Source organism: Mycteria americana, chromosome 6 (assembly GCF_035582795.1).
Source record: "Mycteria americana isolate JAX WOST 10 ecotype Jacksonville Zoo and Gardens chromosome 6, USCA_MyAme_1.0, whole genome shotgun sequence".
Lineage (NCBI taxonomy): Eukaryota > Metazoa > Chordata > Aves > Ciconiiformes > Ciconiidae > Mycteria > Mycteria americana.
In genome coordinates, this window is record NC_134370.1 from 25,498,065 (window position 1) to 25,518,792 (window position 20,728).

At 37.1% G+C, this 20,728-nt stretch overlaps 1 protein-coding gene across 7 annotated transcripts in view; it reads left to right on the forward strand.

Annotated features, from left to right (window-relative positions):
- Nucleotides 1-17,213, forward strand: part of KAT6B (lysine acetyltransferase 6B) — a 119,234-nt gene extending 102,021 nt beyond the window's left edge. For all 7 annotated transcript variants that reach the window (XM_075505134.1, XM_075505138.1, XM_075505139.1 and 4 more), the window contains 5 exons: nt 6,413-6,644; nt 8,797-8,956; nt 9,576-9,842; nt 11,089-11,395; nt 13,310-17,213. In XM_075505134.1, coding sequence (XP_075361249.1) covers nt 6,413-6,644; nt 8,797-8,956; nt 9,576-9,842; nt 11,089-11,395; nt 13,310-15,795 — 3,452 coding nt within the window. In that variant the 3' untranslated portion in view covers nt 15,796-17,213. The remainder of the gene's footprint in view (nt 1-6,412; nt 6,645-8,796; nt 8,957-9,575; nt 9,843-11,088; nt 11,396-13,309) is intronic.
- Nucleotides 17,214-20,728: the final 3,515 nt, after the last annotated feature.

The following is a 20,728-nucleotide window of genomic DNA, read 5'->3' on the forward strand; positions in this document are numbered from 1 at the left end:
ACTACCACCAGTGTGGTTCTGTTTTTGAAAGAAACACTGCATTTGACTGCAGCTTTTCTTTAAGATAAAGGCCAATCTAATCTGCAGATGATTAAAAAAAAAGTGAAGATCTAAGTTTGAATTACAAAATTTGAGTGGTGAAGAGTTGTGTTCTCCAGAACAGCTAGGATGATACAAGATCAGGACTCTGGAATACTCTGGTAGTACACACCCTAATTTTTAAGATGTTTGTCTCTTTTTTTTTTTTTTTTTTTTTTTTTTTTTTGTAAACTGAGTTCTGTCTCAGTTACAAGAACATAACAGACTTTCTTCACTAGCGTTTGTAACTTTCTTATTCAGAGAGTTTAATATTATTGATTTCGTAGAAAGTGATACTGAACGTGACTTCTTAAATAAGATCAGAACTGTGTTTTATCTCCAGTGCATTATGTGATTGATACATAAAACTGTTTGCTAGATCAGAGACTCTCAGATAAATTTCTTTTAAAATTTTCAGCGTAAACTATTTCCAGCTTTTTGTAGCAAACAAAAAAACTATCCTAGCTGAAATGTAGGACTGATGAATCCCTACTCTCGGGGTCCACTTTGAAGACTCTGTTTGTTTTAATTTTTAACCTGCATAAGTGAAAAACAAATACGTGGATCTGTTGCTAGTAGCATAGGAGAAAGGAACTGCAATTTGTAAGCACTTGTCCAGGTACAGAATGAGATTCAGTACTCTATTTGCCATTCAGGCATGTTTTTGCTGGTTCTATCTGTTTCTGCTTAAGACAATGCAATGCATTGCAATGTGATGCAATGAAGTGAAAGATTTTCAGGACAATAGTTAAACATCATACATGATATCCTCACAAGAGTGAAGTGTCTTTCTTTGTGGCACTGTTCTCAAAGAACCTGCCTACCTGTGAGCAATGAAATTCAGGGGGTGGAGGAGTTGTGTTAGATCAGCACAGTGTCCGTTGCATATGGCACAGTGTCTATTGTGTGTGGTGAGGCTGATCTGTCAGATGGTCTTTTAAGGGAGCATGTGGATAGTAGAACACAGGAAATGATACTAGAGATTCAGCTGGTGGCATCTTCCAGAGTACATTATGCTGAAACTGCCTCAGGATTGTCTGGGTGGACTGTATTTTGGCTATGTTGAATTTTCAATAAAATGTATAATTGTATTGTTTATTGGAGATTGCAAGAGGTGTTGTGATACTTTCATAAAAAGAGGACTAATATACTTACTTTACAAGCCAAATATAGCCCTCTATTTCACCTTCTTAGAACCTACTCTGCTATAATTACTTATTTTCCAAAGTGTGGGTGCTAACCAACTGACTGTTGCTTACTCTTAAGCTAAACAAAGTAATCTGCTGTATTTTATATTAAATACAGCATTTCTAGGGTTGTTCCAGGATATAAAGCTTTTTGAAAATAGAAATGGTAAATATAATTACATAAAAAATACTTGTTCAAAACCTTCATATTAGCTAAGTTCTCTTGCTTCTCAGATGAATAGGAAACCACTAATGAAGTGTTCATTCAATTCTGTGCAATATGTGTACCACAGTTTAACTACTTCTGTGTGTAACTGAGCCACAGTGTGGCCACGCTGTCTTGCATGCACACAAACAAGTGTAATTCAAACACCTACATCCAGGTCACAAATGGGCTGGAGGGAAGGGAGGACAAGACTGGGGTTTTTGGTTTTGTGGTTTACTTGAATCAAGTTAAATTACTTAACTTACTTGAAAACCTAATGGCTTTATAATGATTGTGATCAGTCTTAAACACACTCAAAGAAACTGAACTTTTTTTAGCTAGATCTCTTTTCTTTGACCATTCATCAGAAAATGAAATGGTAAATTGATTTGTTCCTATAGAATATAAAGCATGTATAGAGAGCATACAGATTGCAGAAAGAATATCTTCAAACTTATTTGACTTTCTTCTGTCAATTTTAGTTTGTTCACTTAATCTTTCTCAGTATACCAGTTCAATTATTTATTGTCTTTGTTTGCTGCTTCTTCCTATACCACTGGCCCCTATGTAATCTGCATCTCTGTCGTCTTACACCTTTGAGGGCTAGCCTGCCTTTGCTACCATGTTAAAAGCAAAGGGACAAGTCTGTATTTCTTCAATAGATAATAAAATTGAATTCAGCTGTCTCAAGCTAAATCGTATCTGTCTTACTTAAAACTATGGAGTGATTTATGCTTAATATTAGAAAGCTAAAGTAGTGAAGTTTGGAAGTGTGTATGACAGGGAAAGAAGGATGTGTCTTGGGGATTTGGAGATAAAAGAGACTTAGTAATGAAATAGCTGCTTATGGCAGTTTGTAACTTGAAGTATGCATAAAACTGCTTTCATGCCATAGGACTGAAAGGGGCCTGATATGATGCCTATTTTTAGAAGTTTTTCAGGAGAGAGCTAGGGAGATACAAGTCAGTTCACCTCACGTCAGTACCAGGCATATTAGTGGACATGACACTAAAGACTAGTACTAGTGAACACATAGGTAAATGCAGCGAATGGAGGAGGAAGGTGAAATCTGTGCTGTTTGCAAAAGACAGTGATAATGAACAAATCTTACCAAGTTCCTAGAAAATGCCAAAAAGTGTGGGAATGTTGCACATCTGGCAGGTTCCATTTGTTTGGACAGGGCCAGATAATTCTGTTTGCATGTGAGTTTCACAAGATGGCTGCCCGTTTTAGTCTGTCCCTTGGATTTTTCTGTTGGCCACAGTCAGAACAGGGTACTATCAAGCTGGACCTCTGATCTCATGCTGTTTAATTTGTTTTAAGAGACAACTGAGCATAACAAAATCAGTAGTTAAAAAAGTTTCTGGAGACTGACACAGATGTATTAAAGTTATTGTTTTCACATAAGTGTGTTGTGGACTCCGCTGTAGCTATTTCAGGGGAGTTCAATACTAGGAATGCTGTAGATTGAAATTACAAGATACTGCTCAAGTTAATTTCTTTAAATGTATGTTTTAATGTCTGATTGTCTCCTAAATTTGTGTTGAAGGCATAAAATATATGTATCTTATGCTAACTTTCCCTTTCTCAGATTGAATTTCTTCTAATTGTTTTAAGTCTTAAATAAGATAAAACCTTAGTGGTTCTGGGGAGGTTTGCATGACAAAAATCAAAGGTTGTAAATCGCACGTGGTATGTTGCTTCACTGTGAAGGCTGGAGATAAGGCAAGAAATAAAAATCATTAATGGTATTTTGGCTGTTTAATTTTGTGATACTATCAGTCATAGGCCCAGCAGATAAGAGAGACGACAACTTGTTCTTCTAGATTAGGTCTTACATTTTGTTGTGGGTTTTTTTTTGTGTAACGTATAGTCTGACTTGTTTACTCTTGGGAGGTGGGTGGGGAGGAGCTATATTTTGTCGTCTGAATGTTGCTGTTTTTCATAGTCTCATATCAGGGGTTATAGTTCAAGAAAGTTCTTTCAGGTTTCCACTTTGAGGCTATCCATTATTAAAATTAGGTAGACACAATGACACTGGGGTTATCTGTTTAACAGGGGCATATTGTACTCATTTCAGATGCTTCAGGATAGATACACGAGCTACCAAGATCAGTGTTTTTTATTTACCTGCAACTTAGATCAATTATTTGGCGTCTCTTTGGTAAGTTTAATTTAATAGATGTCATTCAAATCACAGAATCTGTTAAGAGAAACTTTCCATTCAGTGCTCACTACATGTAACTGAGATTGTTACCTCTGATTTATATTTTTGATCCTATAGACTGTGAGTATCTTGGATAAGCATAGGTTACATTGTGGAATGGTAGGAGAGGAACACTGACAGATGTTATTGCCATGCAGGTGAAGTTTCACTGCTTGAATGTAGAGTAAAAATATGTGAAAATGACCACTAAGAACTAGTCTGAAAGTCCCCAGCGATTGGAAGGATCTGATGAGCAAGGATATACTAGTGAAACTCGAAAGCTACTTGTGGTTGCCTAATTAATGATTCCAAACTCTTGATAGGGTTTTCTTACTAAGCCTCATAAGATGTTTATCAAGAAAGTTAGAGCCCTGTTATGTATGAAGAAAATGGAAGTGGAGGAAGTTCTTGTCAGTTAATTTTAAAGTATAGTGAAATACAAGAATGAAATCCAGGTCTTGCAAACAACCTGCAAACACTTTCTATTAGTGCCCAAGTTTTCTTGAATGTGAAGTTGGTAGGTTAAACTGTAAAGGTACTTGAAGCAACTGTAAGTTCTCCTCATGGATTTATTTTAAAAATCTAGGTTATTCTCCCTCTCTTTTCCTGTGTTGAGACTTCTATCGCTACTTGTACTGCTGCAGTTTTGCATGTTTTTCTATAGGCAATGATGTCTTAGTATAAAACTTGTCTTTATATGTTGTAAACAAGCTGATCCAGAATTCTTTCTTGGTACAAGTGAAGCTTTGTCTAAAATTATGCAGAATAGCCTATATGCTATAGGTTTCCTTTTGTGCAGTTGGAATTAAAACAAGAATTCTTTACCTTCAAACTATTCAGGATGCAATCTGCTTTTGAATGTGAAGTTTGGCTTTTCCTGTCAACAAGTTACATGTAGTACTAAGATGTATCATCTAGTTATAAAAAAAAAAATGTAATATGCTGCAACTTCAAATGTTAAAACATCTTCCTTTTCTTCAGTTTTAAGGTAGTGTTTCTTCTGTAAAACAGAAGAAACTTACTTGCTGAATTTCCAGTGGTACCATGCAGATGTAGGCAGGCTTTATGTAGGCAGGCTTTATGTAGGCAGGCTTTATGTAGGCAGGCTTTATGTAGGCATCTACGTGCTATGTAGAAGTCGGCAGATGTGGGATGGTATTCCTCCTGAAACTCTGGCGTTTTACCTTAAATCATGCTAATAGATATGAAGGGTACACTATTTCAGTATCTATGCTGCTACTGATCGCTTGGAATGTAGTAGGATGTCTGCTTTTCTGTGTAAACATTTTTATGCAAACTGGAGGTTAGAGTATGATGATCGGTGCATATGTATTTTCCAAATTCTGTTGTGGACCTTTTGTATTGCCCCCCAAAAAGGGAAGACCATTGTTTCAAGCTGAGTATATACACATGTATGTATGTGTGCATTTCATATTTTTATATATATAAAAAAATAGATATATGTCTGTGTGTACAGTTTGTATATGGTAGAGCATACAGCAAAATAGGGAAAGAGCCATTGCTTCACTCAAAGCTGGATGTTAATCATATGTTCTTAATTTATAGCTAACTTGATGAGGAGAAACTTTGTGAAGAAGTCAGGAGGACTTGTTTAGCAAATGTGACATGGCTGTACTAGATATGTTTTAAAGCACTCTTAGAAAAATAAGAGGGATTCCAACTTTAAAAAGAAAGTATTTAAGAATATTGGAAGGCAAAAGAACTGTATATGTTGGTGTATTTCAAATGACTGAGTAATGTAATTCCATGAGCATGATGTCCATGCTTATGGTGGAATAAGCATTTTGTAAGCTTGGTGTTTAAGGCCCATATTTTGGTAGTGTTTGTAAAGGTACAGTGCAGAATATGTATCATGGAAGGATGAATTACTGTGAAAGGATACATTTTATTAATTGTGTTATTTTTTTTCTTTCTCCTGAATTAGTTTTAATGGTGGCAAATACCAGACTTCTTCTGTTATCTCCAAGCAGGTGTGTTCTACTTTAAATTGTAAAAGCTTCTTAAAGCTGAAGAAAGTTAAAAAGGACTTAGAACATACATAGAATATAAAATGAAGGTGGTGTATTGTATAATAGCTGATCGGTTACTGTCTTGAAGACTGCAAACTGGAATTATGTGAATGTTCTTAAAAGTGAATTAAGGGAGATAATTTTTTAATTATTTCTCCTAAGTAATTCTCCTAGTAATTCAACTTGTGAATTATATGTCACCTCTGAAATACAACAACTAACTGTTTAATCAAAAACTTATGTCACCTGGGGCTTCTTGAAGAAAACTGACTTAACTGATATTACCCATGACACTTCCTCATGAGATTCTTCTGAAAATTCTTGGCTTCAGTGATGTAACTCAGGTGTAAAAGTTTCTCAGAAGGCCAGACAGTTGTAGTTCTAAATGAGATCATGTGTGATGAGAACTGTTCTGAAACATGTTCACTTTTTCTTTCCTCCTTGCCTTATGATTAGAAGGGGGGTTTTGGTTAATGTTTGATTCTCATAACATAAGATCTGAGTCTCTTACAAGGATTTAGTCTTTTTCTATGTCACTATAGTGATGAAAACCAATCTCTTGTGGATAGGATTTCTTTAATTGCAAGAGTTACCAATAATGTAATCAGTCATGCTGATCATTCTATTAACACCAACTTTCTTAAGGGGTATTTAAAATTCTTAGTTTTGTTATCTCAGTAAGGTGTTCTGTTTCTTTTCTTTCTAGGCTATTTACTTTCTAGAAGAGAGGGTCAAGCAGGATCCCCTGAAAAGCCATTGTCTGACCTGGGTCGTCTCTCATACTTGGCTTACTGGAAAAGTGTCATATTAGAATACCTTAACTGCCACCATGAAAAACAAATCAGCATCAAAGGAATGAGTCGAGCTACTGGAATGTGTCCACATGATATTGCCACAACCCTGCAGCAACATAGCATGATAGATAAAAGAGAAGATAGGTCAGTGAATCTTGTAAAAATTTTTAAAAATACTGAGACAAAACATTTAGTTTCTCTACTTACAAAACAGTTGATGTGAAAAATGTCTGTGTAAAATTCTGACTTTAAAATTAATTATAACCATCTTACTGAAGAAGTCACTACAGCCAGGTCTTGTTGATGGGGTCTTACATAAAGAGTTTTTATCCCTAAACGAATGGTGGTTTTTTGGATCCTCTTTCATCTTAATGGTTATTAGAAGGGTGTGGCCAGCTTGAAACATTTTCAGTGAAGAATTTTGTTTCATTCAGTATCATCTTCCGTAAGTACAATTCCCAACTCTTGCATTGCAAATATCTTCCTTTGAATACCAGTGAGGGAAAAATTTGGGTTTGTGGATGGCAGACTCTCTCTCCACACCCCCTTTTTTGATCATAACTGAATTCACACAAGCCATGGGATTGGATCAGCTCTACATGAAGTTCTCCTGCCCAAGGTACTGGGAATGCAAATGACTTTTTAAAGTTTCTATTTAATGTTATGATGAATGTTGAAAGTTAGTGTACCGGGAAGGTGAGTTCCTGTTTTGTGAACATCTTCTTTCTAAATGATCTTGATTGATATTTTAGATTTTAAGTGGGTTGTTTTTGTTGTTTGGGCTCTTTTTTTCATAAAATACCTTAAATTGCTTTCAATGGTATTTCTGTTTCTGAAGAGCTTCTTAATTTTATTTTTTGGCAACCCACTGTTTGTAAGGCAGTTTTGCTTAACTATAAAGTTTCTATGATTGGAATATCCAGAAAGAATTAAAATCAGGAATAGCTCAGCCTCAGTAACTTTTATGTGCACCAGCACTAGTATTCAAAATCAGTAAGTTTTGAACTAGTAAGAATGCAGGTCTTCAAAAAGGAGATTGGCTTACAGGATGGTGTTATGAGAGTAGTAAGAGGAGTGCTGTCATAGCATTAAAACCTTAACTTTTTGGGGTGCTTAGTTATGGACAACCTGATGGGATAAATGCATTTTACGTGATAATCAAATATGTATTCATTACTTATATGCAGCTTCTGCCCTGTCACAAAGTATTATAGGTCCTGAATACTGACACGCAGTTAGAAAATAATGGTTTTTCATCTATAGAATTCAAAATACTTTATGAACAAGGTCAGTTAGTCTTTTTTTTCACAGGTAGTAAAGCTTAGACAGGGACCTGAACTGACCTGGCCAAAGGTATCCAGAAGGTCAGTGGCTGAGCCAGGAAAAGAAATCACATCTTTTGAAATTCCTGCCAGACACTTACCTTGGGAATTGGGTATGGCTTCTTATGGCTTCCTACATTTTGTTAATTTTTCTTACATGTAGTGAAGTAGAAGTTTGTCACAATTCTGGGAAAATGGTTCCCCTGGATCTGATTTTTTTTTTTTAAAGCATTCTCAGTGAAAAGCAGTGTTGTCACTTAATCTACCTGATTTTTACAGCATTTGAAAGCCTTGCTAAAAAAAAACCCAACATATTTTTTGTTGTTTAAAATTGTGTAGTTCTTTGTAACAGGGAGCTTTGGTGGAGTATGTACTAGTGTATTAGCATACTGTGCTATTATGTTAGTCTTTACCTGCTTTTGATATGCTACTTCATTTCATAGTAATTAGAAAGTTGTGTTCTACTGCATCAGCATAGGACTAAGGTACATTTTTATGCTTCGTTAGAAAACCTATGTTTCTAACTTGCGTTCTTGTCCAGTTATTTGCCATCTTGGGTTGTAATATTAATGACTTTCTCACTCTTTACTTGATGATCCACAGGGTTTTCTATTTATGCTTGTATGTCGTATTAAAATTGGAAATTGTTCTGGCAGTGACTGAAGAGCTAACACTAAACTTCTTGCATGGATTTAGAGTAGTCAACTATAAAACCTTTACTTTCCTCTCTTGCCCTAGTGATGTTTTTAGTATTGAGCTTTCACTTCATAAACAGTTGTTTCCTCGCTTTCTCTTAGTAAACAGTCAGTAGTGTAAGCGTGTTATCTGTGCCTGTCAGCTGATACTTTTAGTTTCATGTATCTATTTATTTACCCATCTATTTTCACAGGTTATTGTGCAAAAGGATTTAAACTGTAGGAAGGTTGTTTTAGGTGATCACTTTATAAAATAAATTACTGTTTATTGGATTGTAGATTTGTAATTATTAGAAGGGAAAAGCTGATTTCAAGTCATATGGAAAAACTGAAAGCGAATCCACGTATCAATGAAGTAGATCCTGAAAGCTTGAGATGGACTCCTTTGTTAGTTTCTAATGCTGCAGTTTCTGAAGAAGAGAGAGAAGCAGAAAAGGAGGTAATAGTTGAAACTTCTTATTCTGAATTTCTCTTCCTTTGGATTTCATTGCTGTGAATATTCAACATTAGGCTGTCTTAAGTAGAGCAGTTTTAACTTTGACCACTGCTTAATGATAGAGGATACTGATATTATTGTAATGCATAATTTTTGGAAGCTGTGCAGCAAGACATGGTAACTTTGGGGGGATGAATATGAAAACTTAAAACATGAATCACTTGTCATGAAGCTGTATTTATCACTCTTGAGGTAGTCGAAGAGCATGTAATCAGATCAAATTTGGTGCAGAGCTCAGGGCCTGCAGTGTCAATCGATTCTTTGTGTTATGAACTTGCTCAAAGTGATCCATGTCAGTGGGCATGTAATGTAGTGCTAAAGGACTTAAATCAATTCGCTGCATCATTAATAGTGCTAAATATCCCATGAAATGCAATCTTCTTTGGTTTGTTATCCTAACTGTTGTAAAGGAGCTACTAGATGATTCAGCTGAAATGTTGTTGCTAGGTTAGCCAGCAGTGCTAATCAGGGTTGACTTATTGTAACTCTTTAGCTGAACGTAAAGGATATGGCTAAGTAAATGCTGTTTCAGTGACCCGTTATTTTAACCTCAACCCTGCAGGCTGAGCGTCTGATGGAACAAGCTAGCTGCTGGGAAAAGGAAGAGCAAGAAATATTCTCCACGAGAACTAATAGTAGGCAATCACCTGCAAAAGTACAATCTAAAAATAAATATTTGCGACCTCCAGAAAGTGTGGCAGTGGTGGGGGAGCGAGGGCAATCCACAGAGCAATCTAAGGAAAGCAGCGAGGAGGATGGCGGGGATGAGAGTCAGCAAAGTTCGCCTCCCCGGCTGACCAAGCCACAGTCACTGGCCATAAAAAGAAAGGTGTGTTACTTCAATGGTTTGGTTTAAAGTAATTCATTTCTGATTTCAATCAAATCGTTATAATTGAAATAACAATCTGGGTTTTTTACAAACATTTATTACATTGTTTTAATCCTTTCTATATTGTTTGGACCCTGAACAACTCCTGTCTTCTGTTTTTTCCTCTCCATCCAATTTTTGATCTTTTGGATTTTTCACAGAACTGTAAAATAAGTGACACAAAACCCCAGAATTTCCCATTAATTTTTAAACTAGTGGTTGCCCTCTGCTGTTTTGCATTGGTATTGCTTCAATGTTTTAATGGTTCTTCCTTTTTTCATTTTAAGATGGAGTCCAGCTTGTGGGGTTTGTCTTTTTATTGTTTTTAATATAGGAACTCCTTAAAGGGGAATACTATTTTTCAAAAGCAAATGTTGTTAAAAGAAAAAGGTTATTTAAACCATATGCTTCTGATTTCCAAGGGATTTAAATGTTAAATTCTGGTTACTGCAGTGTTCACATAATTCTTAATTTTGTTGAAAAATCAACTGTTTGAATGGTTTAAATTAATAAACTATTCAAAATTTTAAACCACTCACCTTCGCATATGTATTTAGGTGTCTCTGGTGAGAATTAGGGAATTGCAGTGTCCCTTTGTTTATCCTTTAGATGAGCAAACTTAAAAGTAACTATAAATCTGTGAGAATGTGTAACAATAGAAATGTAACCGAACAGTTTTTTTTTCTTTATAGCAGCCAACTGTAGGATTCTTTTGGTGTATTGTTGAGACCCATGTGAAGTTTGAGGTGTACTTCCTTTGCCGTTATCTATTTTTCTATATAAATAATTATTTCTAAAATAGCAGAAAGCAGAAACGTAGAAGAATAAACTTTGATACTTGTGAAGGTTGTTGGGGAATTGTAAGTCCACAGAGGAAAAATGTGTAAGTAGAATTTATGTAATATTGCTATGAATATTATTTGACAGGAGAAGGTAAGAGTCTCTACAATATGAAGAAAATTCTAGTCTTAATTTTCACCTACAGAAGGGTTTGTGTGCATGTGTAGATACCTACCTATTTTAACTGTTTAGACATTTTACTTTTACATTCTGTCTACATTTGAATTGGATGCAATGTAAGGGGTTTTTTTTGAATGAGTAAATAGATTATTGTAAAGTCACTTTACAAAAATGTATTTATTTATGTTCAGAGTCAGCTAACAAACAGGAATGTAGGAGGAATTATATTTGTGGAATTATTTTTCAGAGACCTTTCATACTGAAAAAGAAAAGGGGCCGTAAACGCAGAAGGATTAATAGCAGTGTTACAACAGAGACAATTTCGGAAACAACAGAGGTGTTGAATGAGCCATTTGATAACTCAGATGAAGAGCGTCCCATGCCGCAGCTGGAACCTACCTGTGAGATGGATGGGGAAGATGATGACTTGAAGCCTGTGATTAGAAAAGCTTTTGAGTATCAACCTGGGCAGCAGAAACAGGAGAAGGAGGAGGAAGAGCAGAACAAGGAGGAGAAAGATATTCGTTGTTACAGGAATGATGACAATTGTACAAGTAAGCTGAAAATGTTCTTACATATTCACAAAATTAATTTGTTGGGTGGCCTTAAAAGGAAGTGTTTATTATTGTCATAAATCTGGAAATTTTTAACAAGATGTATTTAACCATTTTGGTCTTAAAATCTTACAATCTTAATAACGCTTTCTGCTTAGAGGTGCTACTGGAGCCATTAATCTCATGCAGTTTATTAGAATTCAGCGGTGGCTTCAGATTTTTTGTTTTGTTCAATTGAGTTTACTACTTCCGTTATTCCTGACCCATTAATATAATAATTTGGTTTTTGTGTTCAGAAAACAAATGTTTTCCAGTCTGAAGCACTGCAGTCCTTGTCATGTTGCCAAAAGCAACTTTTATGTCCCTGGAACAGGGCATTTCATACTCAACAGAGCAGGGGTATCACTGGAATATTGTCTAATATTGTTTTTGTATCCTTGATAAAGGATACAAGCAAAAAGTAAGATTGGATTTACACAAATATCCTCCTATTCCGCATTGTTGGTAATTCAAGAAAATGTTGTTGTTTCTGGGGCACAATATGTCCTCAGCACTGGAGTCCCTATTTTTTCCCCACAAAAGAGTGAGAGAGTCTTAACTGTGTTCTTTAAAAGCTGCTTATCTAGTTTGATTTCAAGGATATTTCCTGGCAGAAAAGCTAATGGATGGATAGCGGAACTACTAATGAGCTATTCTGAATGTATACTCATCCCTTGACCTCCTGGCTCTCAAATTACGCTTATAAGTTTTAATTCCAGAATGAATGACTGGATTCTCAGGTCTGTATATTTACCTCTTAGAGGCCAGTGGGTGCTATTCTAGTGTTTTCATAATTGCATGGGAAGTTTAATTTTTGTGATCCTCAGTTGAGGGATCATGCACTGATTTCTATTTTAAACAGCTTTTGTGTGACTAGAGCAACCATGCTTAAGAATGTTGGTGGTGTTACAAACCAGTGCACAGGTACATTAGAATATTACTGCTTTTTCCTGCTTCTCAACAGAAATGAATTAAACTAATAGTAGCAAATTCAGAGTGTTCCAGCTATGTCCCACTGGTCAGGTTTGTACTGCTTTAACTAGACTGATACTGTGTATTTGTCCATGGACCATGTCATCACATTAATTGACTATAGGAGTGTTGTAACACTACAGTGAGAGGCAGAGGAGTATCGCTGAAGCTGTTACACTCCCAAATGCAGCATGTTATATCCTGAAAATTCTCCCTTTTTCTGGTGTATTACGTAAGTGGTATCTAGGGAGAGAGGAGAGGAGTGAATGTGTTTGGGTAGTTTTTTATAGTCAGTGGATTAATTTAGTATTCTGACGCACTCTGTTTAATTTCAATTATCTTTTGGCTTTTGTCATGTATTGTGGGCTGTGTCATTATATGCTGCCCATGAGAAGATACTAGAATGAACCACCTTTTTTTCCAGCGTTGGTACTAAAGCATGATTACATGCTTACTATGGTTTGTCCTCCAGAATGGTCGAACAGGAAACTCCAGACTCATGTTATTACTGTAAAAAAAGATGAATATGCATTAGATCAATGTCTATATAAAGTGATGGCATACCTCTATTCTAAAAACAAAGGTTGATAATCAAATATTTGGACAATATTTTTGCTTTAGTTTACATGTCTTGTGATTTAAATCTCTGGGATTCTTCTAGTGTATAAATGGTGTTTCTGATGGTCACTGTTAAAAGGCCACCAAACAAGAACTTTACATATCTGTGTGTTTGAGCTGTAGATATTATGTCATTCTATTGTGGTTTGAGATCTGTTTATAACTCTTGTTTCAGAGTGTCTTAATACATTTTGAGTTTATAAAATACTTTTGGGATTATGTTTGAAAATACTGATTAGTTTGCGCAAGCTAAGACTTTTCTTTTGTCTCTATTGCCTCCCAAAGATAACACAGAGGATGTAGCTGTATTGGAAGAAAGCACTAAAGACAATCTTGAACCTTTAAAGAGTAAGCAGGGTTGGCCCAAAGGAGTTAAACGTGGTCCATCTAAATGGAGGCAAAGCAAAGAAAGAAAACCTGGCTTTAAGCTTAATTTGTACACTCCACCTGAGACTCCTATGGAGCCTGACTATCAGGTGCTGGTGGAGGAACAAAAGGAAGTAGCTGAAGACAAGCCCTGCTCAGTTCCTGTTACGGAGCAAGTGATTAAAGAGCCTGTTGAAGTATTACCACCACCAGATGATGAGGTAAAAGAGGTAGAACCTGAACCTCTGCATCCACCCAGTGAACCCTTTGAAAAACAAGAAAATGATATGATGAAAGCTGGGGAAGAAGAAAGGAATGTGGAAGAAGGTGGAATCAATTCAAAAGATCAAGAAAAAGACAAAGCAGAAGAGGTTTTTCTGCAAAAAGAGGAGTCCGTGCATTTGGATGATCAGGAGGAGGAGGAGGAGGAGGAGGATGAAGAACCTTCTCACAATGAGGATCATGATGCAGATGATGAAGACGATAGCCACATGGGTTCAACGGAAGTGGAGAAAGAGGAATTGCCTGGTGAAGCTTTCAAAGAAATGCTGGAAACACAGCAATCTTTTTTAGACGTAAATGTTCAAACTGGTAATTCAAATCAAGAGGACTTAATGGATTGTGGTGTTGACCTTGCAGCTGATGAGTGTGAAAGTGACCAGAAAGAACTTACTACAGATTCAGACCCAGTGCCTGAATCTGATGATGATCATACAGATAACAACCAGGACCAAAAAGCTGGTGAAGAATTACATTCCGACTTCAAGGGAGAGAGTGCTGAGACCATGGAGATTGATTCAGAGACAGTTCAAGCAGTACAGTCTCTAACCCAAGAAGCAAGTGAACACGAAGATACATTTCAGGACTGTGCAGAGACTCAAGAGGCCTGTAGAAGTTTGCAAAACTATGCCCATAATGACCAAAGTCCCCAAATGACCACACTGGATGACTGTCAGCAGTCTGACCACAGTAGCCCGGTTTCATCTGTGCACTCTCATCCCAGCCAGTCAGTTCGTTCTGTTAATAGTCCAAATGTTGCTCCTTTAGAGAACAGCTATGCTCAGATCAGCCCAGATCAAAGTGCCATTTCTGTGCCGTCTCTACAGAACATGGAGACCAGCCCAATGATGGATGTTCCCTCAGTTTCTGATCATTCGCAACAAGTTGTGGATAGTGGGTTTAGTGACTTAGGGAGCATTGAGAGCACAACAGAAAACTATGAAAACCCAAGTAGTTACGACTCTACAATGGGTAGTAGTATCTGTGGAAACAACTCTTCGCAAAACAGTTGCTCGTACAGTAGCCTTACATCTAGTAACCTAACACAGAGTAGTTGTGCAGTGACACAGCAGATGTCTAACATTAATGGAAGTTGCAGTATGATGCAACAAACAAACATCAATTCTCCTCCCACTTGTAATGTAAAGTCTCCCCAAGGCTGTGTTGTTGAAAGGCCTCCAAGCAGCAACCAACAGTTATCCCAGTGCAGCATGGCCGCTAATTTTACACCACCTATGCAGTTAACTGAAATCCCCGAGACTGGCAATGCCAACATTGGATTATATGAAAGAATGGGGCAGAGTGAATTTGGAGCGGGGCATTACTCACAGCCATCTGCCACCTTCAGCCTTGCGAAACTGCAACAGTTAACGAACACGCTTATGGATCATTCTTTGCCTTACAGCCATTCAGCTGCTGTAACTTCCTATGCAAACAGTGCCTCTTTGTCCACCCCCTTAAGTAATACAGGGCTTGTTCAGCTTTCTCAGTCTCCACATGCTGTTCCTGGAGGACCCCAAGCGCAGGCTACCATGACCCCTCCCCCTAACCTTACTCCTCCCCCCATGAATTTGCCACCTCCCCTTTTGCAGCGTAATATGACTTCATCGAATATTGGAATATCCCATACCCAAAGACTGCAGACTCAGATGGCCAGCAAAGGTCATGTTTCTGTAAGAACCAAATCCACCCCTCTGCCACCTGCTGCTACAGCCCATCAGCCACAAATTTATGGGCGTGCTTCACAGACTGTGGCCATGCAAGGGCCTGCGCGGACCTTAACAATGCAGCGTGGTATGAACATGAGTGTAAATTTGATGCCAGCCCCAGCTTATAATGTCAATTCAGTGAACATGAATATGAATACCCTTAATGCTATGAATGGTTATAGTATGTCCCAGCCGATGATGAACAGTGGATATCACAGTAATCATGGGTATATGAATCAAACACCCCAGTACCCTATGCAGATGCAGATGGGGATGATGGGAACTCAGCCATATGCACAGCAACCAATGCAGACAGCACCCCACAGTAACATGATGTACACTCCTCCGGGGCATCATGGCTATATGAATACAGGCATGTCTAAACAGTCTCTTAATGGATCCTACATGAGAAGGTAGGCCCTTTGGAGAGGCAGACTACCAAACTGGCATATTGGATTGATCTGCACAAATATCTTTTGGAGAGTACGATTTCAAAACCAGCAATTGGTGTGAATGCAAAAACACTTGTTGGCACCATTTTAAAGCTGTATGCAGCAGAAAGCCTTATACAAGTTTTTCTTTTTTCTTTATTTCTTGGTTTTTTTTTGTTTTGTTTTGTTTTTGTTTTTTTAAACTTTGTGGGATTTAACTTTTCTTCTCTCTTCTTTGGGGGGAATTAGGTGGTTTTCCATTTTTTGTTTATTTCATTGAGCTTGAAGTTCTCTGGAAAGGAAGAACTCTTTCTATGAACTGCAATTACACAGCAGCTGATGGTTCAGAGCCATTTTATGTGCCTGCTCCCATTAAAAATGTGGATAAATAGACTCCAACTATCAGACAGTACTGGATCGTGAGCTTTTTCTCTCTCCTTTCCCCACATGTAAATGCCTTTTAGCAGTTCTTTTATTGTATTATTTTGTTTCTGAAGGTGACACTTCCGCATGCCGCTAATGTCTTTGTTAGTGACAGTGCATTTTGTAGTACTGTACAAGTGTTGTGCTTAACAGTAAGCCATTTCTTAATTTTTTTGCCTTGATTAGGTTACCCTAGTTTGAGGGGTAAAAAAAAAAGAACTATATTTTTGTTAATTATGAAACTTGTAAAAATAATAAAAAAAAAAAAGCTGCGAAAGCTATTCACATTTTGGTTAGTTCAAAGGGTTTTATTGCTGTATGTTTAGTGTAAAGTTGAGACTCTTTTCCATTTTTGTGACCAGTTTCTTTGGGGCTGGGGTAGGAAAAAAGGCAGCTTTCTGTTTTATAAATACTGTTATGTTTTTTTGTTGATTGAAACATCTCAGTGTTTATTTGTCAAGTTTTGAAACATTTTCATATATGTCCAAATACTTGGCAGGATTTAAAAAAAAAATAGTGAATTTGGTGTAAAGTTGCTATTTTATGGAAATGCCTCTAACTTTACATTTTCATTCCATCTGTAGATTTTTCTATCTTTATAAAATATTGGAGTTATTTTTTAAGGGAAAAAATAGAGCAGTAGCGTGTGAATAGCTCAAACTAAGCTTACAGATCGCATGTAAAAAGGCAAAAGTTACTTGTGTCTGTTTATATTGCTTCCTTTTTTGTAGCCTTTGTACCTGTACAGAGTGACTGTAAGGGCCGAACAGAAGAGGCTTGATACATGTAAAAATAGGACCCAGTGACACTCTTGTATTTATCTGTTATCTTTTTAGTCAGTCACTTAAAAAAAAAAAAAAACCAACACACACAAAAAAACACCCAAGAAACAAAAATAAAAACTGCAAAAAACAACAAACACCCCCCACCCCCCCAAGCTGTACATTTTAACATAAAATAAATTATGATGAGCCATTTTTAGCCTCTTGTGTCTTGTCATAGTTTGATGTTGCATGGGAATTACCTCCTGAAACAGTGTTTGTTACAGTGCTCTCACATGCTTGATCTAAAGCCCATTAAAGTTGATGGGGTTTGGATTAGGCTGTTAGAGCCTAAGTGTAGGTTAATCATCATAATTGCATACACCTTGTGAAAATAAAGAGTATCTAAGATTATTTTTTTTAATAATCTTAATAAAATATTGAATAAATATGTATTTAATACATTACAAGGTTGTCAATATTTAATGTATGAAACTTCTTTCCTATAGAAAGTGTTAATATATATGTAAAAGGGTATATCATAGTAACAGACATGATGTTTGGACTGTATCTTAATGATAGAATTGTAATCTCTTCCTTTGTCGTTTTTGCTGGGTTACAAGACAATGCAAATCTTGTGTTGAACATCTGAGTTCTGTGTATATGCATGTATATGTGCACACACAAACACATACATACATATATGAACACTTCTAATCTAGCAATAGAAGGTCTGTAAATCAAAATCAAAAAGGCTGCCTATATGTGGAGCTTGTGAGTGGACGAAGTTTAAATTGGGTGCGTGTGAATCTGCACCAGAACAAAATCCTTCTAAGAGTTTTTCAAAATGCTTCTGATGTGAATGTTGCCATTTAATCCCCCCTCTACCCACTGACACTGCAGGAAGGTTGCTAGCTAAGGTGAAAGGATTGGTTGTCTTGATTGAATACTCTGTATGTCCACATTCCAGTATATAAAGCAGCTTTATAGGTGATGTTTTATATGCTCAAAAGTCAGAGAAATACGTATTTCTTTAAATAAAATCCTTAAAGTGTGTGGTGTTGCCAAATCAAGAAATCAATACTACAGATTTACACGCATGCCCTGTTCAATTTTAATATGATGCGGAAGCAGTCTAAAATAGGGGATCTGAATGGGAGCTAAAATTGCTGGTCAAATGATAATTTGGAGTAACTTGTATTTTAGGACTTCAGAATGCTTGATAAGGAGAGCACAATACAACAAAGATCTCTGTTCATGCACTTACACTGTCAAATTTGCTTTTTGAAGGCAGAGAGTATTCATAGTACTTAAACTATATGTTTGTTTGTCTTCACGAAGTCATTGTCACCTTTTTTTATGCTTAGGAAAAGGGAAGGTTAACACAGTTAACGTGCAGCCTTCAAGCGTGTATTAACTAGGACCTTGTATCTTTGAATAATTGCATCTCAAAGTAGCACTATGTTTTCTGATTTTTTTCATTTGTATGTTTTTGTGGTGAGTAAAAAAGGCACTTGGGTCTTTATCCACTGCTGTTTAGTTTCAGGTTTCCAAGCCTGTCACATACAGGCAAATCAGACCTTCTTACCATTTCAGTATGTGCTAACCTGAAACAGAGCATCCTGACTCCAGCATATTGCTAAAATTCTGTCTTTGCAGTGCATAGATTAAAACCTGGGTGGAAAATGATGTACTGTGTGTGCATAACAGGCAAGTTTCCAATACTTTTTTTTCTTTCAGAACTGAATTCCTTTTAGGAGGACTAATGGCTGCCCTGCATCTTTTCCCATAGTGACTATTCAGCTGTGAATTGCATTACTGCACTAAAATTTCTGAGAAAGCTGTCTTTTCCTTGACAGATCTACTTGTTCTATGTATTGTGTGCCCATTGCAGTGTCGGTTTTGACTGTGCTCTAGCACTATCCCAGCTGAGAATTAGACCTGGCTTGTAGGTGAAGTTGGTGTTGCTAACACTTAGCTAGTTAGCAACTTGCAAGGTTTGCCTACTTTGTGGAAGCTACGTGTTCCAGAACTGTTGCTTTTTCTGATTTAGTCTCATTGATTCTGGGAGAATGGTAGGGAAAAAAAGCTGGGAAGTAAATAAGAAATATGTTTACTTCAGAATTGCTTAATTAGCATGGCTGTAGCAGCAGAGTGCTTCAGGCAAGACCTGGTTCTAGGGAAGATACTTGTCTTTGGAGTGGAACCTACTGCATCTGGAAGCTGCCAAATCACAGTACTCCTGAAAGCTACACTCTAGCCCTTCAGCAAAGGCAGGAATGGTAAGTGTTGTTGCATTCTGGCTACCTGATCTCCTAGCAGTGGACAAAATGTAACCAATTTTTTACTAACTTTGTAAGAAGCTGTGTGATATAAGCAGAAACAGAGGACTTCTAACATGAAAGTTTTCTATGTTCAGATCACTGTCTATGTGTTTTAGTTTTATAAGCTGTTTAATTTGTCCATTAGGCAGGCTAGCTGATGGAAACAAGCTCCATTTATATCAAGTGTGGTAAATAGAAAGAATGGGCCTGGCTATTATCTGTAGTGCTGAGGGTGATCCAATTACAGCCTGTTCTGTAGAGACTGACACCTATAGGAGCAAGCAAACTGACCAATGTAGCAAAGACCTATGACTCTGTTTTTCTTCCTCTTCCCTTTACTTTTAATACTTCTCTGTATTAAAACTGTGTATTTCCAGCATTGTTTATGACCTATATAGTAATATAGGTTGGCTCTTCCATAGTGAAGCTCTGGGGTATGCATTGATCAAAAGTTGTTTTGAGTTTTGTGGAGCAGGGGGGGAGTTTGTAAGAAGATATAATGTAGGATTACCGTTTCAGCTTTATCATAACTTTAGTTGGGTAATTTCAATTCTTGGTAGTTTTTTTCCCATCTACTAAATAAGAATAAATAAGCTTAAGCAAGCCATGTATAAGGCCTTCAAGTAGTATGTGTAGAAACACTGGAATATGGGGTTCTGTTGATTTACTTCTTGAGAAATCAGTTTTGTGCTCTTTTTCATCTCCATGCAAGAATAGCAGCTCCTAATTTCTGAGTAGCTTGGAATCCTGTCCTTTGGAAACGGTTGATACATTCTTCTATTGTGATGTCAGTGTTGTCATGTGCCAATTTCCTAATCTACTATGCAGGACAAAATGAGTGGGAACTCCTTAAGAGTTCTAGTATTTTGCTTTCTGTCAGTAGTTGGGAGGCTGCTGTTTGAAAGTTTTGTCAGTCTCCACCAAAAGCAGCTGGGCCTCCGGAAATAACTTTTTTTCCCGTGTATTTGCACAAGACTCGGACTGCAGAAGAAATACCCATTTCCAAGCCCCAGAAAACCTTGTTTGAATACAATTCTGCATGTAAAACAGCTACAGATCGTCTTCCAGTTACAGCAGTCATTAAGCTATCATGCAGGATGCAAGAAAGAAAATGACCTGTAACTTGACTGAGGGAAACCCTGATAGATATTTTAGTAGATCATTTGGTATAGAATTCCTGTCTGTGAGGCTAATGCTAAGAAACACGCTGCTGCCATAGAGGTGAGAAGGTTCAGCTTTCTCCATCAGGGTAAATGAAAGACTGGGGCCGTGTGTCTGAAAGGCAGGTTTGTCGGACCGAGGCTGGGAGAGCTGTTGCATGTCTGGGTTGTGAATTAAGTTGCAGTAGACGGTAAGGTGTTCTGAAAAGGTGCATTTGAAGGCCTGTGGAAGTAGATGGAAAGAGTTGAGG